Source organism: Eubalaena glacialis, chromosome 2, assembly GCF_028564815.1.
Source record: "Eubalaena glacialis isolate mEubGla1 chromosome 2, mEubGla1.1.hap2.+ XY, whole genome shotgun sequence".
In the NCBI taxonomy this organism is placed as follows: Eukaryota; Metazoa; Chordata; class Mammalia; order Artiodactyla; family Balaenidae; genus Eubalaena; species Eubalaena glacialis.
In genome coordinates, this window is record NC_083717.1 from 47950336 (window position 1) to 47965763 (window position 15428).

Below are 15428 nucleotides of genomic sequence, written 5' to 3' on the forward strand. Positions count from 1 at the left end.
AAACCCTCCCCCCAAAAGAAATAGGTTTCCTCTTCAGGAAAGTTCTAGAAGGGGAACTGGGAAGGGGGGACATGAATCTGCAGGGGAGAGGGAAAAATCACTTGGCGGGGGGGTTTGAGTTAAAAGTAGAAAATGAGGATTTCAACGGATTCCTAGGAAAAATGTTGCCCTCCTGTTTCAAGTTCTATCTTTGATCTAGGGTGAGGGGAGCCTGTCTGCCAGTCTGCGAGGCTGCTGCTTTTTCCCCCTCCTCTCCCACCTCTGTTTTTTTTCCAACTTGCTTTAGGATTAGCCTCCATCCCTCTCGACCCCAAACAGTGGAATTTGGCTGTGCCTTGGGTCGTCTTTGCTCTGCAATATCGCCTATAGTTGTTGGCGGTTTTCTGCTGAGGCTGAGCCGTTAGCTCCAGCCTCCGACTAAACTCATTAAGTTGGGAGATTTTTTTCAATTGGACGGGTGTTTTTAAAGTCTCGTCTTTCCAGCCCCAAACAAGGTGTAACAACGCACTCTTCCTTCTAAGGAATGAGATGAGAGACAAGGATCACTCCAGACATCTCCTACCTACGGTTTGGGGTTTTTTTTCTTAAAGGCGAGGCTTGCATTCCTCAGCAGCTATGTACAAAGCTCCCTGAAACCTCGTCTCTCTAAAGTTACTGTGCAGGGCTTTCCAAGGCTGAGAGCGCCTAATACATGGGGAAGCACTTCCCTGAGGTGGAAGATCTCTCCCTTCACCTTTCCTCTTTTTCCCTGCAGGCTAGTGCCTACTTTTTATCAGTTTGCACAATCGCTTAGATAAACACCGAGGAGGAGATTCTCTTTAATTATCAAAGACACATCTTTTCAGGGGGCCAACAAAGCATTTATTTCACCCGCCAAACTAAAGGAGAGTTATTCCAGTTTAGAAGGAAGATGCAAGCGGTTTGGGACCTTGAACAAGGCAAATATGGTTTTGGTATGTTTACTTACAGTATTTTTTTTCTCTCTCTCTCTCTCTCTCCTTTCTCACTTTCCTCCTTGTGCTGTGTGGGGTTGGGGATGACTTGGGGTTTTTCAAATAATCGGATTGCTAACGTGTATGAAATGCCTAGGACTGTGGTTTAAGGTGTTCGGGGAAGGGGGGACAGTCAATTTAATGCCTTGCCATATTTTATTACATGTGTGCGGTAGGAGAGGTGGTGGGGGGCGGGGAGAAGGGGAAAATACAATTGCGAAGCTGCCAAAATATGATTAAACCGAAGCGTAAAGACTGCGGTGCCTCCCATCTCCTCAAACTCATTTCCTTCGCTAGAGCAAACTAAAAACCAGTCCTATAAGCGTGTTTTTCCAAGCAATAGACGACTCGGTTTTCTAGCAAAGGAGCTGCTAGGCTCGCACTAAGCGTCAGAATTTACTGTTCGATCTGCCTCTGCGCTGTATTTTGCAACCTTGTGCAACTGACATCCAGCCAGGCAGGGAGGGAGAAAAGCTCTGCCCGGCGCCCTCGGCCGCGGCTCGGGGAGGAGAGCGCTCGGTTAAGCCAGGAGAATCGCAACGAGAAGGGTACTCACCATCGGGCGGGGTGGTGGAGCTGGCGTGCGGATTTCAGGCAAACGTTTACCTTTTTGCTGTCTATTACAACCGTGTCGGGCTGACTTAAGCAATTCTGTTCTCTGTCCAGAACGTTCAAGGAACGGTTCCTCATTTTTAAAAAGCCAGCGAGAGAGACGACAGAGACAGAGAAAGAAAAAAGAGAGGAGGGGGTGAGGGGGACGCACATAAACCCAGTTCAGAAAAAAAAAAAAAAAAAAATCATCACCTCTCCGCCAGTGACTCAGGAAACGCAGAGGTGGCGAGATCGGAGTCCGGTCCAACCAAGCCAGAGCCAATTAATTTTAAACCCTGAAGAATTATTCAGATTAAAATGTACAGAAGTTTCATTCTGCTATGCCTACGTAAGCTCAAAGTCGTTTCCCTTTAAGAGCTCTTTTCTTTTAAAGTTGCGTTTTAGGCAGCGAGGACTCTTACACTAGGGGGCAGACAGATACTGTACTTGCTCCAATCTTAAGCAATTTTTTCCCTCCCAGCATATGCTCTGATTTAGCACTGTAAATTTTTCAGAGGACCCAACTCTGACAGCCCCTGGTGATTTTCAAAGTACCACAAGCCAGTGGTTAAAAATTGCATTGACTTGGAAGTTCAGAGAGACACAATGGAAGCCCCTTTCTCTATTCATGGAGCTCCAGTGTGGTGGAAGAGAAAAACACACACGGACTAGATTGAGGGGAAGGAGGAATTCAATGAATCCTGGTAGACAGAACTGGTTTCTACTGAGTTCAGAGTTAATCTCGACATTTGCTGGGGTCTGTATTCATATTATGATTTAATTTGTGGAGAATTACAGCCACTTTCTGGAAGAAAATCATATTCCTGGGTGGCTTTTTTTCCCCCTACAGTAAAACAAATGTTTTTTCAACTTTCTCCGGCCAAATTAAAGCTTGCCATTCTTCTCATTAAAATAAATTTACATCTGCAATAAAAGACTGGGCTGGATTGTCTAAAAAAAAAAAACAAACAGTAACAACATATTGATATTTATCTTTTAGCCTTAGAGCTGTTTTAATTAAGGAATATGAGCATCTCAGAAGAAGACATTTTAAAATATTTTCTCCTTGTTTTTCTTCTCAGTCTGCAGTCTTCTCCCTTCTTCTATACAATAAATTAACTACAATTGAAATGGTCATTTTGTTTTTGTTTTTGTTTTTTGGCTTTTTAATAGCACCCCCATAACTGAATGAGTCCTAAAATACAGAGTAGAACACCTCTGACTTACTGGCAGCCCTGTGGTTGTATGCCTAGCAGGATCCAGAGCTGTAGGAGATGGTTGGGAAATCCTTCATTTTAAATCTGAAGCCATCAGAGCGTACTTCAAATACCAAAAATCTCAAAGTGTCCTGGAGAAGCTCTTCTTCCTCAAAAATTTCCGACTGCATGTTTGTAAAAGGTGATCTTGCCATGGAAGTGTCTGCACCCAAGAGGCGAGTTTAGGATTTCCTTATAATCAATTATTCTTATCTTCTATCAAATTGAGATGGGGATGCCCATTAGATTTTCTGTCTCAACTCCAGCCCTACCACATCTCTGCTGAGTTTGCCCCTAATTTACTGACATTTGTAGCATTAGGAAATTCCTCAAATCATAGAGGTTGAAAAGAAAAAGAGTTAAAAAAAAAAAAAAAGCACAGCCTTCTCGGAAATGATTTCTTTTCCATCCTTCTTGTCCTCTTTAGGAGAAAGTTATATTGTGTCTCTAATCAACCTGAAATTTTCTGCTTGGCTTTGCTCTATGGCAATCTCATTACACGCCAGGTTTATGATAGCTCAGTGTCCACTATAGTTCTTTTTTTTTTTTTTTAACAACTTCCAAATAATCCCAGCACCTGCAGCTTTAGTGAAATATGTGATTTCAGCGGAGGAAGGGTGAGGGCTAAGGAGGTTTCAAGAATGAAGCATAAGGAGAATCTTTCCTTCCCTATAAACTAGCGCCTATCTGCCTACATCTTCATTTAGTTCCTACCTCGTATTCTCCCCATGTGTGTAAAGGGTATTGAATGCAAAGTACAATCTACACATGTCAGTTTTATGTATGGTTTATTTTTTTTTAATCCTTCATCACTCCGATTTTTTAAACTATCAAGGATGCTTTCCTATGGTCATTAATTTACTCTTTATGTGTGTTCATGTTTCCGGAAGCTTAACATGTTTTGTGTAAAATATCTTAATTGTTCATAAACCTGGTTGGATTACCAGTCTACAGTTTTTTCTTGGTGCAAAGAGTGTATGATGGAGTCACAATTTTGTTCTATAAATTTTGAATAATCATAATCCACTAACTGGTCAAAATCCAACAGACAGGTTACTGATTTGGAATACAGTGTGTTCTGGGGGGCAATTCTAGATGTTTGATGTTTAAACCCAAAAGCCCTGGAATTCAGAGACATAACTGGCTTGATGATTTTAGCACATTGAGCAGAATGGCACAGGAGATGAAGTTGTTCTCATTGCAGTGAATCTCTTAAGGAAGAATATGGCTTGTGCGTGATTCCTGTGAGTTGTACTTGTTATTATTCCCAATTTGGGGCAGAATCTCTGGGTGTGTTTTAATGACTGTATGAATGCTTAAAAGGAACTTGAGGAACAATGAAGTCGTACTCAACTGTTCTATTACCTAGAAGCATAGTCGCTGAAGCCTTTGTCTGTGTACATTGACAAATGCGCATCTGATATATGTGCGCTTACATGTGTGTACAGAGGGTATGCACAGGGGACGCTGGGAGGCTGCCTCCGCTTGTCCATCAGCGGGCAGAAAGGTCTTTTCACCTCTCACCACAACTGGATGTGTGGCAGGACGTGGGCTTGGGAGTTAGCTGAAACTAACGAGAGAGGATAAAGTTGAAGAAAATTGATTTTAATTGCATCATGACAATGAGATGAAGTCTATTTCTGCTTCTCAGCATCCGAGATGCTTTATTTGAGCAATTAAAATGTCAGGCCACATTCCTGTGAAATGTTAACCCTACAAGGAAAACACAGCCACTGAAAGGCTCCTTTTCTCTTAAAAAAACGAAAGAGAGAAAGAGAAAGACAGAAAGAAAGAAAGAGAAAGAAAGAAAGGAAGGAAGGAAGAAAGAAAGGAAGAAAGAAAGGAAGGAAGAAAGGAAGGAAGGAAGAAAAAAAATAGCCACCAAACCAAGCAAGTGATCAGAGTAGACTAAGGGAAGGGTCTACCATCACCCGGATTTGACCAAATGTTTCGTTTGGAAAATGCCTGCAAGCTCGGCTCGAGGCACCTTCCCATCCTCACCCATTACCCCTCTGCAAAGAAACCAGGGAACTTTTCTCTTTCTCTGGCACTGTGGGCATAAAGATGCGCTGGGAGTCCCGGGTGGTGCGCGAGCGACGGATTTGGTGGCATTGCCAAGTTGCGAGAGTCGAAGTCCTCGATTCCATCCAAAGCCTCTCGCGGAGCCTTTAAGAGGCGTTGTGTGTGCGCGCCGCGGTCCTCTCCCCTCTGGGGCGGAAACCTCGGGTGCGGGGTGCGGAGAGAGCCGTGGCCGCGCGCCCGGGGCCGGTGTGGGCCCATCCCCCGCTTGGCAGTGGCGGAGGCACAGTCGCCCCCTCCCCGCCCCCCTTCGCCCCCCTTCGCCCCCCGCGCCCGGGCCGCGACACCGCTCGCGCTAGGACCGGGCTGAGCTCGCGGCCGCCATGGCGGGGCCGCCGCGCTCCGGCCAATGACGGCGAGGGGGCGGTGCGCGCGCGCCTGGCCAGGCCAACCCCGGCTGCTGCCTTATAAGGCGCGCCGTCGCCATGGCAACGTGCGCTAAGTTGCAGCAGTCGTGTCAAAGTTCACTATATAGAGAGCTCAGTGAGCTGATCGCGGAGAAGCCACTTCTGCCAGCCCCGGCGCCTATAAATCGCATTCCCTCCCGCGCCCCCCTTTTTAGCATATTTGATCACTTTGATTCCCTGTTCTTTTCTCTCCGCGGTGTGTGTGTGCGTGCGCGCGTGTGTGTTTTCTTCTCCTCCTCCTCCTCTCCCCGAGTTGTCTTCTTTATCCGGGTGCCGTGCTGCCTTTTTTCCCCTCTTTCATTCTTTCTCTCCGTCTTTTCCTCCCCCCTCTGCGCACGAAGGATGTGCTTCTAGGTGGTGATCTGCCCTCCTCTCTCTCTTTTATCATTTCTCCCCCGCCGCCGGCGAGTTGACTCTTTCCCTATGTGTGTGAGGCGGCGGCGGCGGCAGCAGCAGCAGCAGCGGCTCCGGCGGCGGCAGCAGCGGCTTCAGCGGCGGCGGCGGCGCTAGACGCGGCGGCTCCGGGCCCGACCCGGCGGCTTCGGCGGCGGCGGCGGCGGCTCCAGCGGCGGCGGCGGCCCAGGCGGCCCGCAGGGAGCGGCGAGCGGCCTCTATCCGGCGAAAGCGGGCGGCGGCGGCCGGAGCAAGCGAGGCGCGCGCCGGGCGCCTGTGGCAGGCGGCGGCGGCGGCGGCCCAGCGCCAGGACGACGCCGCGCAGCGCCCGACGCGGACCACTTTCATGCTGATTCCCCCGGACCCGGGCAGCGCTCCGGCCACTCCGCGGGCCGCCGGCCTCCGCCCCGGCCTGCCTGGCTCTCTGGGCGCGCCTGAGACCGGCGCCTCTGCTCTCCTAGTCCTCCTGATTTCGATGGCTTTCCTGAATGGCTGACTGTGGGCTGCCCTGGACTTGGCCCCCGGACAGTCGCCTCTCCTCCTCCTCCTCCTCCTCCTCCTCTTCCTCCTCCTCCTCCAACTCCTCGGCTGCACACCAGCTCTGAGAGCGAGAGAGTGAACGAGAGAGGGAGGGAGAGAGTGAGAGCGAGGGAGATCTTTGGAGAGATTTTTTTTTTTTTTTTTTTTTGCCTCCTACTTCTGTCTTGAAGCCAGACAATCGACTTGCAGCTCTCCCTCCCCTCCCTCTCTCTCCACGTTCTGCTCCCACTTGCTCTCCCCCGGCCCCATCCCCTCCCCTCCCGGCGGAAAGCCCCCCGAAAGCAACAAAGCTGAGCCGAGAGAAACAAACAAAACAAACACACCGGGCCAGACAAGCAATCGACAAAACTTTGCAAAGCAGAAACAAAAAAGGAAAAACTAACCAACCTCAACCAACCAGACCCCGAGCCACCCGGGGCGCCCTCTCGCACCCTTGCACACACAAAAGGCGGCGCGCCGGAGCCCGAGACCCGGGAGCCGCCGCCGCCCGCAGCCAGGGGAGCAGGAAGTCCGGACGCGGCCCCCATAGATATGGCAATGGTAGTCAGCACGTGGCGCGACCCCCAGGACGAGGTGCCCGGCTCTCAGGGCAGCCAGGCCTCGCAGGCGCCGCCCGTGCCCGGCCCGCCGCCCGGCGCCCCGCACACGCCACAGACGCCCGGCCAAGGGGGCCCGGCCAGCACGCCAGCCCAGACGGCGGCCGGCGGCCAGGGCGGCCCTGGCGGTCCGGGCGGCGACAAGCAGCAGCAGCAGCAGCACATCGAGTGCGTGGTGTGCGGGGACAAGTCGAGCGGCAAGCACTACGGCCAGTTCACGTGCGAGGGCTGCAAGAGCTTCTTCAAGCGCAGCGTGCGGAGGAACCTGAGCTACACGTGCCGCGCCAACCGGAACTGTCCCATCGACCAGCACCACCGCAACCAGTGCCAGTACTGCCGCCTCAAAAAGTGCCTCAAAGTGGGCATGAGACGGGAAGGTATCGGCCTCTCATTTCTACCCCCCTCGCCTGGGGTCCCGGGGCCCTGGGTGCGTTTGGCTAGCCTGTTCTGGGTAAGGACACGGAAGCCCCAAGCTCTTCTCTTCGTATTGCAGCTGAAAGGGGTTTTATACTAGAAGCAAGTTCTGCATTGGAACCCAGATCCCTAAATCCGCATGCTTTGGCCGACTGATTTCCTCTTCTACTCTCTCTTCGGGCTCTTTTCATTTTCTTTGCATTGACTGCCAGTTCATTCGAGTTCGCCTTTCTGCAAGTGATGGGGTGTTGTTTGTTGTTGTTTTAAAGCCTGGTTTACTTCTCTCTCTTTCCTCTCAGTTTTTTTCTCTCTCCTTGTTTTTCCTGCATGTTCAACACATGTCCTTCCTCCCCACCCCTCTCCCCAGCCCCCACCCGCTCAAAAAAAAAAAAAAACCAAAAAAAAAAACCCAACAACCTGAGATTGTACTTTTGTACAGGAGGTTCAAATTACAAATGGCAATTTTACGCACTTCGCCGTATTAACGCTGCCGCCCGGGCAGCACTCATGTGACCCTCCGTGGATTAACATTAGGCTGAAGAAAAAAAAAAAACCCTCTGTTTTCTTTTTTCCTTTCACTTTTGAAAGGAGGAGAGCGCGATAGGGAGTAGGGGAAGGGTGGGCGAGGGGCTCTGGGCGGCTGCTTTCGCTCTGCGCGAGTTGGGTCTTTGTGATATGAAATTCGCCGAGCGCCGCAAGCCGTGCTCGGCCAATGGCGCGCTCGGCGCCGGGCGCGGGCTCCGGGTTGGGGCGAGCGAACGCCGCGGTTTCTTTGTGTTTCTGCGAGAGCGACTCTCCCCGTCCGGCGTCAGATAACAGCTCGTGCCCGAGCCTGGCCGGCTTTCCCGGGCCCTCCCCGGGCTGCGCCGGCCGCCCGCTCCCCGTCTCTCCCCGGCTTCCTCTCGCCTCGGCCGGCCTGTCTCTCCGCCCTCTCCCTCCGTCTCTCTTCCTCCGAGCACACCGATTAGGCTGCCGCCAGACCTCGGCTCTCAGCTTGTCTCTCACCGGGGGTGGCCCGCGGGGCTGGGGTTGCGGGGTTGGGGGGAAAGCGGTTCCGGGGTGGCCACAGGCCGTCCAGGGTGAACCCTGGTGTCTTTTGCAAAAGCGTCTCACCCTCCCCCCAGCCTCGCCCCTCCCGCTCCCTCTCCTCCAATCAATTAAAAATATCAGCCGTTTAGCAGTAAGGAAGAAAGATGCCCCCAGAATGCTCCATCCCTCCCATCGTGCCGGGGACCGCGAGGCAAAGCGGCCAATTCTGGGTCCTCGGCCGCCCAGCCCGGAGTGGGCCTCCGAGGCCAGTGTGCCGCCCTGGCCGCCAGAGCTTGCCTGGGTGGTGATTTGAGAGGAGTGCAGCCGGGCTCCCGGCGACTCCCAGGTCTGTGGCCCTAGCGCGCTGCTGAGAGGGGCAGGCCTGCCTGTTCCTGCGCCCTGCGGGTTCTGGGTCAGGTGGGGGTCGGGCTGGGGCAGACCCTGCCGGGGGAGCAGCGGAACGAAGCTGGTCATTAACTGCGGCGTGTCTCCTTTCCTCCCTGCAGCGGTGCAGAGGGGCAGGATGCCGCCCACCCAGCCGACCCACGGGCAGTTTGCGCTGACCAACGGGGACCCCCTCAACTGCCACTCGTACCTGTCCGGATATATTTCTCTGCTGCTGCGCGCCGAACCCTATCCCACGTCGCGCTTCGGCAGCCAGTGCATGCAGCCCAACAACATCATGGGCATCGAGAACATTTGCGAACTGGCCGCGCGGATGCTCTTCAGCGCCGTCGAGTGGGCCCGGAACATCCCCTTCTTCCCTGACCTGCAGATCACCGACCAGGTGGCCCTGCTTCGCCTCACCTGGAGCGAGCTGTTCGTGCTGAACGCGGCACAGTGCTCCATGCCCCTCCACGTCGCCCCGCTACTGGCCGCCGCCGGCCTACACGCCTCGCCCATGTCCGCCGACCGGGTGGTCGCCTTTATGGACCACATACGGATCTTCCAAGAGCAAGTGGAGAAGCTCAAAGCGCTGCACGTCGACTCCGCCGAGTACAGCTGCCTCAAGGCCATAGTCCTGTTCACCTCAGGTAGGGAGGAGCCCTGCCCTCTCATGCCCAAGCGCTCCTAGCTCAGAGTTAGGGCCTAAACTCTTCGGAGCCCCCAGAACTAGCCCAGCCTCCCCCTTAAAAAGCCAAACTGTCTGTGCAACTTGGAATGGGAACTTCGCATAGCTGTTGGGGCCCCACCAGGCCTGTCCTGGGGAGAGGGGAGAGGATGGGAAGGCTGGGTTGCAAGAAGGATGCTTCAGACACAGACTCAAAATAGGCCATGGGGAAGCCTCTCAGGCCTGTTCCCCTCCCACCAGACTAGGATGCATGCTTCTGCTCCCTCCCTTAGCTCAGGCCCTCTGGGCCAGCTGAGCCTGTGGAATCTCCTCTACCCCATGGCTTTCTCTGTCACCCTGGCTGAGCCTCTAGAAGATGCCTCTAGGCACTGGAGCAGTCCTGGTATCATCCCTGCAGGGGAAAGTTTGCCCCTGCAGCGGAAAAGTTTGCCTGCTAATTCAGTAGGAGTTGGAGCTCCAGGCACATCCAACCTGAGGGCAGCAATTTTCAAAATCATATTTTTATTAAAACAATGCAGACTGCCAGGAGAGGGGAAAGAGCTGTCAGAAAGGGGAAGAGGAAGAAAGGGGCCATCATAACTCTTCAGAATGCCTGTAGGGGATTGAGGACACTGGCCTCTCGCTTCCTCTGCCCAGGCAAACAGTTAAGGCAATTTTCAAACAACCCAAAGTGTATGCCAACTTGGGCTGGGTATGAGTATTGCTGGAGCTATAAAACCATCATTGACTGCATTATGAAATCTAATTAGTTTGCAGGTAGTTTAATCTGTGTGAGTAATAGACCTAATATTAATTAACTCTTGAGGCCAAACGATTGTTGAAGGTGTCTGGCTTACCACTTTGGGCCACACCTGAGCCTTTTGGCTGCCTCCAGGCTGAGTTCAGCAGAGCCCAGGTGGGTGGAAATCACCCCTTCCACATTCCTGTTCTAAGTTGTCAGCTGATCCCTTTGTCACGGCTGAGAGGGGAAGGGGTTCCCAGTTCAGGATAACAAACATCTGGACCTGGGTAGGGCTTGGAACCTAGTCACCCACTGCAGGTTTTGCAGCTTGTAATCAGGACACGAGGAGAGCTGTGGAATTCCTGTGGCAGACAAAAAGATCCACAGTCTCTTCCTTACTGTTCCAAGAAATTCTGGGGGCCCAAATCATTAGCTGAATCTATTTCAGGTTCTGAGTCCTTAACTCACTGCCTTTTACATATTGCTGCTCTTCACATAAAATCCACTGCCTCCACTGCCACCCCAAATTCTGCCTTTGAAAGTCCTTAGGTAGTCAATTAAAGGACAGTGTCTGGGCAAGGAAGAGCTGTATGCAGAGGCTTGGATCTGGATTATTTTTCTCGGGGGACCTGTCATAACTAGAACATTTGCCTGATGCAGAGGTACAGGCAGGATCTTCCCCTAGCCTATAGCCACCTTCACCCCTTCCCAAAACCCTAACCCAGCCCAAGTTCCCAGACCATCTGGGTGGTGGTTCATTTCTTGATATCCTTGTTAGCTCTTAGACTTACCCTTGGTCTTCCAAGGAAAGAAATGTCTGATACTGTCGTAACAGTTTAATGTATTACTATTTGCAAAATGTAGAGGCCTGTGTGGAGAATGCAAATCACCTCACAAAGAGATAAAGCTTCCTGTTATCTGATTCTGAGACAGTCCGCTGTAAGAAGGAGTCCTATGCAAACAAATCTGTTAATTCTTGATCACAGACACCAATGCATTCTGTATACATGCAAAGTCCTAGATCCACACATGAGGAGATTGTGTGTTCTGTTTCTTGGGGTGGACGTGGTGGCAGCTCTTTTTGAATACCTGCTTTAAGAATTCACAGTATGCATGTGTTAGCCCTCGTCTTGCCTGGGGAGCCCCCAAAGGTCAGGTCACAACCTGCACCGCCTTCACTGAGAAGCCTCTCATTTCAAAGGCACTTATTGTATTTTCACGTATCCGAAAAAGAAAAGTGTTTTCCTGAAGATAACGGGGAGGGGTCTCTTCTTGGAGGGACCTGGGTTTAAAAAAAAAAATAAGGGGGGGGGGTGGTAGGAGAAAAAGGGAGAGAGAAGAAAAGGAGGGAAAAGAAACAGCTCAAATGAACAGAGAGATCACAGTTTGCATGGCTGCCCTTCAATAGGCTAAACTGACAAGATCAGTTTTAAAGGGCCACTTAAATCAGTTTCAAAGACTGGAGAAAAATGAGTTGCCCTCTTTGGGGAGAATCTGAGGCTGGGTCGTGGGCGCCATTACCCGGGGTTGGGCCAGGTTGTTGCCCCCCCCCCCACTATATAATTATAAGCCAAACTATTATTTACAGAGGAGGAGGGGGAGGAGCACTGGCAGTTTTGGTTTCATCTGTTTGTCTGTCTGTTTACTGACCTGGGCCAGATTTACCCAATGCACTTTGCTTGGGCCTCCCAGTGACCAAGCCTGAGGACTCAGACAAGGAAAGCCTGCAATGCATTGAGCTGTGTTTTATTTTAAAGCAAATACCCCAGGACCATCTCTTGCGGTCCCCGCCCCCCCCAAACCCCCCCCCACCCCAGTTTTCAGTATGTAGGCATTTGCTCCAACTCCGGTTGGGGCAGTTTGACAGAGCACTGTACACACACCTCATGTGACCCATTTCAGACCTCTTAATCTGATGACTGAATTCTTCGTCTTCTTTTTTTTTTTTAAACTTTCTTCCAGATGCCTGTGGTCTCTCTGATGTAGCCCATGTGGAAAGCTTGCAGGAAAAGTCCCAGTGTGCTTTGGAAGAATACGTTAGGAGCCAGTACCCCAACCAACCAACGCGATTCGGAAAGCTTTTGCTTCGCCTCCCTTCCCTCCGCACGGTCTCCTCCTCAGTCATAGAGCAATTGTTTTTCGTCCGTTTGGTAGGTAAAACCCCCATCGAAACCCTCATCCGGGATATGTTACTGTCCGGCAGCAGTTTTAACTGGCCGTATATGGCAATTCAATAAATAAATAAATCAAGATAAGAAGGGGGAGTGAAACAGAGAGAAAGAAAAGGCAAAAGACTGGTTTGTTTGCTTAAATTCCTTCTATTAAGAAAGGATATAAAAGGATGTTACAAGTTTGCTAAAAGAAGAGAGGGGAAGAATTTAATGGACTGTGAATTTCCAAAAAAAAAAAGACTGTCAAATGAACTTTTACAGAATGCATTAAAAAAAAACAAAAAAACAAAAACTCCTGTGTCGGTCAGAACAACTTGCTACTTATCATTTTTGTATAAAAAGGAAATTAGTCTTTTTCTTTTTTTGGTAAATTTTGGAAAAATATTGCTAAAAGTGCATTTAAGGAGATTGGGAGAAAATTAGCAGAATGGAGAAAGTAAGTCTTTTTTTTCCCAAATTATTAATTGTCCTGTGTCTATGTACCTCTAGCTGTTCTTTTTTGTACTTTTCTGGTTCCAAACCAGTTTATTCTGTGGTTCTATAATAAGTTTTGATATAATCTTGGCTTCTTAAAAACTGTGTATCCTTAAAATATATGTTCTGCAAGAATTAAAACTCAGTCCATGAAAATATCATAGGAAGACATAAAACTTTAAAAGGCAACTCAAAGATGATGGAAACGCACTTACAAGTGGTGACCAAAAATTTTAGGTGAAGTTGAGCACTCTAATTTGAGAACTGGAGGAACCACATACAACACTTAACTTCCCCTACCCTGCCCCCCCCCCAAAAAAAGATACCATGACAAACCTAGCTTTTTAAAAATATTTTAAGAAAGAGAATGAACTGTGGAATTTATTGGCAGCCAAGGAATGTGTCCAAGACACATGCTGAGGTTTTGAATAAAAAGTGAACTTTTGTAATTTGAATTGGGTCCCGCTTAGTTCTTGAATTGTTATGAAAATCCTATATCTGTTTGTATATTTGCAAACCCTTTGTATTATAATTGTTGATATTTTCCCTTTTTAAAAAATACCATTGAAATCAGCATGACAAAATAACACTGTTGGCACTTATAGGTAACGTGATTGATTCAGTATCTTAGAGTTTACAGTTTGTGTTTTAAAAAAACTGAAGGTTTTTTTTTAAGTGCAACATTTCTGTATACTGTAAAAGTTATAATAACTGAACTGTTTGGTCGAGTCTTTGTGTGTTATATTCCAAGGAAAATTGAAAGTATTCAGAAATTAAAATATTATTTGATATCTGAAACCTGTTTGGCTGTCCCCACTCACTGTCTTTCCTTCGAGAAGCCCCTGTGAGCTCTCACTGAGCTGGGCCGGGGGCTCTATTTGTTTACTCCCCTCAGCCAGTTTGTTCAAAGGTAGACTAGTGTATTTGCCTGTTTAATTTGGGTGTGTGTGTGGGGGGAGCTGAAGTTAATGGTTTATCTATGGTTTAGGAAGTGCCATACTGATATAGTAAACCACCCCCATTCACCTAATCCTTCTTTTAATTAAAAATGGATTTTCCAGGAAAAAAAAAAAAGGCCCTTATATTTGTCACACTTAAGTGCCTGCTTAGGGAAGGTATTGTGAAAAGTATTAGAAATCTTGAGATCAGTATCTATTTTATGATCAGGAAAAAATACTGTTTTGTACATTTCTGACAGTTACGCAGAAGACCGTTCAAGCAAGCTATCACAGCCTTGTAAATAGAAGGCAGTTGTTTGCAATGAGTTTTTCCTTAAGTAGGTGTGATTTTTAAAAATATTCTGTGGTTCTCATCTAGTGTGGTTGTTGAGAGGATTTCAAATTCAGTGATATAGCTTAGAGCGGCTGAAGGGTTTATTTTTAATGTATATATGATAACTTGCAGTTGGCCTTCCTCCCCCCTCCCCCCGTACGTTCATTCTGTGAGAGCATGACCACAGGTCAAGGGAATCTTTTCCATTGGAGTTCTGTACCTAAAAACACATCGACATTTTGACATTTCAGATTGTGTAGATGCAGTCTGTACTGCTCTTGGGATCCTTTGTCCTTAAAAGCCAAATTAAGAAAAGGAAGAGAAAGAAAGAAAAAGAGAAAGAAAGAAGGAAACTTTACAGGGTGTGTGGATTTGGAAGTATCTTGTTTTGGAGTCTTTTCCTCTTTCTCTTTTCCTGGTTCGGAGGAAGCTCGGTGTGTGGGAGCTTTTGCAATTCTTGTTCCTATTGAGGCTTTGCAGCAGCCCCACCACTATCCCGTGCCGTGGTTTGATTTTAAAAGGGGGTGGTGGGTAAGGGGATGTGAAAGAAAAGGGATCATTTTGTAAAGTGTATTAAACTTTGATACTCAGTTCCAGTCAATACATGTAGACCAGAAAAATCTGTCTGATTTGTGCATTTGAGCGGAGTTCTCCATCTGACCCTCAGCTTCTTTCTGTAGATATATACATACATAAATATAACTATGTTCTTATGGCAGAACATCGCTGACTTCTAGATCGAGGTTTTGTAGGTTGTTTTTTTTCTCCTCTTGCAAGTGCTATCCATGTGAGTGTGTGAAGTTTCTCTAATAAGTAAAACACAGGCCCTTTTCCTTGTTTGTTTTGTGTTAGTTTATTGTAAACAGCCATTTGTTGTAAATTATTATTGGCATTAAATTATAATTTATGATTTTCAAAGCAAAAGACAGTCCCTGTTTTATTATGCTTTAAGCATGTGTTCTAGACGTTGGAAATCTCTCTCTCACTCTAAGTTTCAGCAGTGAGCTTGGGGTCTGCGAGGCAGAAAAACAGGACCAAAATTTTTTCAAACGGTTAAAACAAAACCCCTTGTATATGTTTAGAGTGGCCGGAGGAGGATCTGTTTAGAGTCTTGAGTTTGGTTTAAGTTTATTGCATTTAAAGAAAGTTTTTCTTTTCACGCTGAGTTAGAACAAAAGATCTTTGCTGCGACTGAATTGGACAAAAGACGAGGGCTGGGACCCAGCGAGTGCGTTCTGTGTGAAATTGACGAGATCTTTAAAAAAGCTGCTAAACATGGCGACTCTTTCCCTTTAAGTGTCTCTTTTTCCTTGCTGGTTTTTTTTTTTTTTTTTCCTCCATCTGATCTGAGCTCGCTTTATTTCTTTTCCCAACCCCGCTCCCCCTCCTCCTGTTGGTGCTCGGGGGAGTGAGAGAACCCA

General features: G+C 48.7%; 1 protein-coding gene across 2 annotated transcripts; it reads left to right on the top strand.

Annotated features, from left to right (window-relative positions):
- Positions 1-565: 565 nt before the first annotated feature.
- On the top strand, positions 566-13190 carry NR2F2 (nuclear receptor subfamily 2 group F member 2). Of its 2 annotated transcripts, none has more exons than XM_061179985.1 (3): positions 566-953; positions 8804-9331; positions 12053-13190. In XM_061179985.1, exons 1-3 carry the CDS (start codon positions 911-913, stop codon positions 12325-12327), a joined length of 846 nt encoding a protein of 281 aa, XP_061035968.1. In that variant the 5' UTR covers positions 566-910; the 3' UTR covers positions 12328-13190. The 2 variants fall into 2 exon arrangements, with proteins under 2 accessions (XP_061035968.1, XP_061035967.1); XM_061179984.1 differs by lacking the exon at positions 566-953 and adding an exon at positions 6234-7231.
- Positions 13191-15428: the final 2238 nt, after the last annotated feature.

Bases quoted from the DNA above. Each gene is read 5' to 3' on its own strand.
- NR2F2 (XM_061179984.1), top strand. From the start codon at position 6,790: ATGGCAATGGTAGTCAGCACGTGGCGCGACCCCCAGGACGAGGTGCCC. The intron at 7,232-8,803 runs GTATCGGCCTCT...TCCTCCCTGCAG, and splicing joins AGTGGGCATGAGACGGGAAG to CGGTGCAGAGGGGCAGGATG. The intron at 9,332-12,052 runs GTAGGGAGGAGC...ACTTTCTTCCAG, and splicing joins CATAGTCCTGTTCACCTCAG to ATGCCTGTGGTCTCTCTGAT.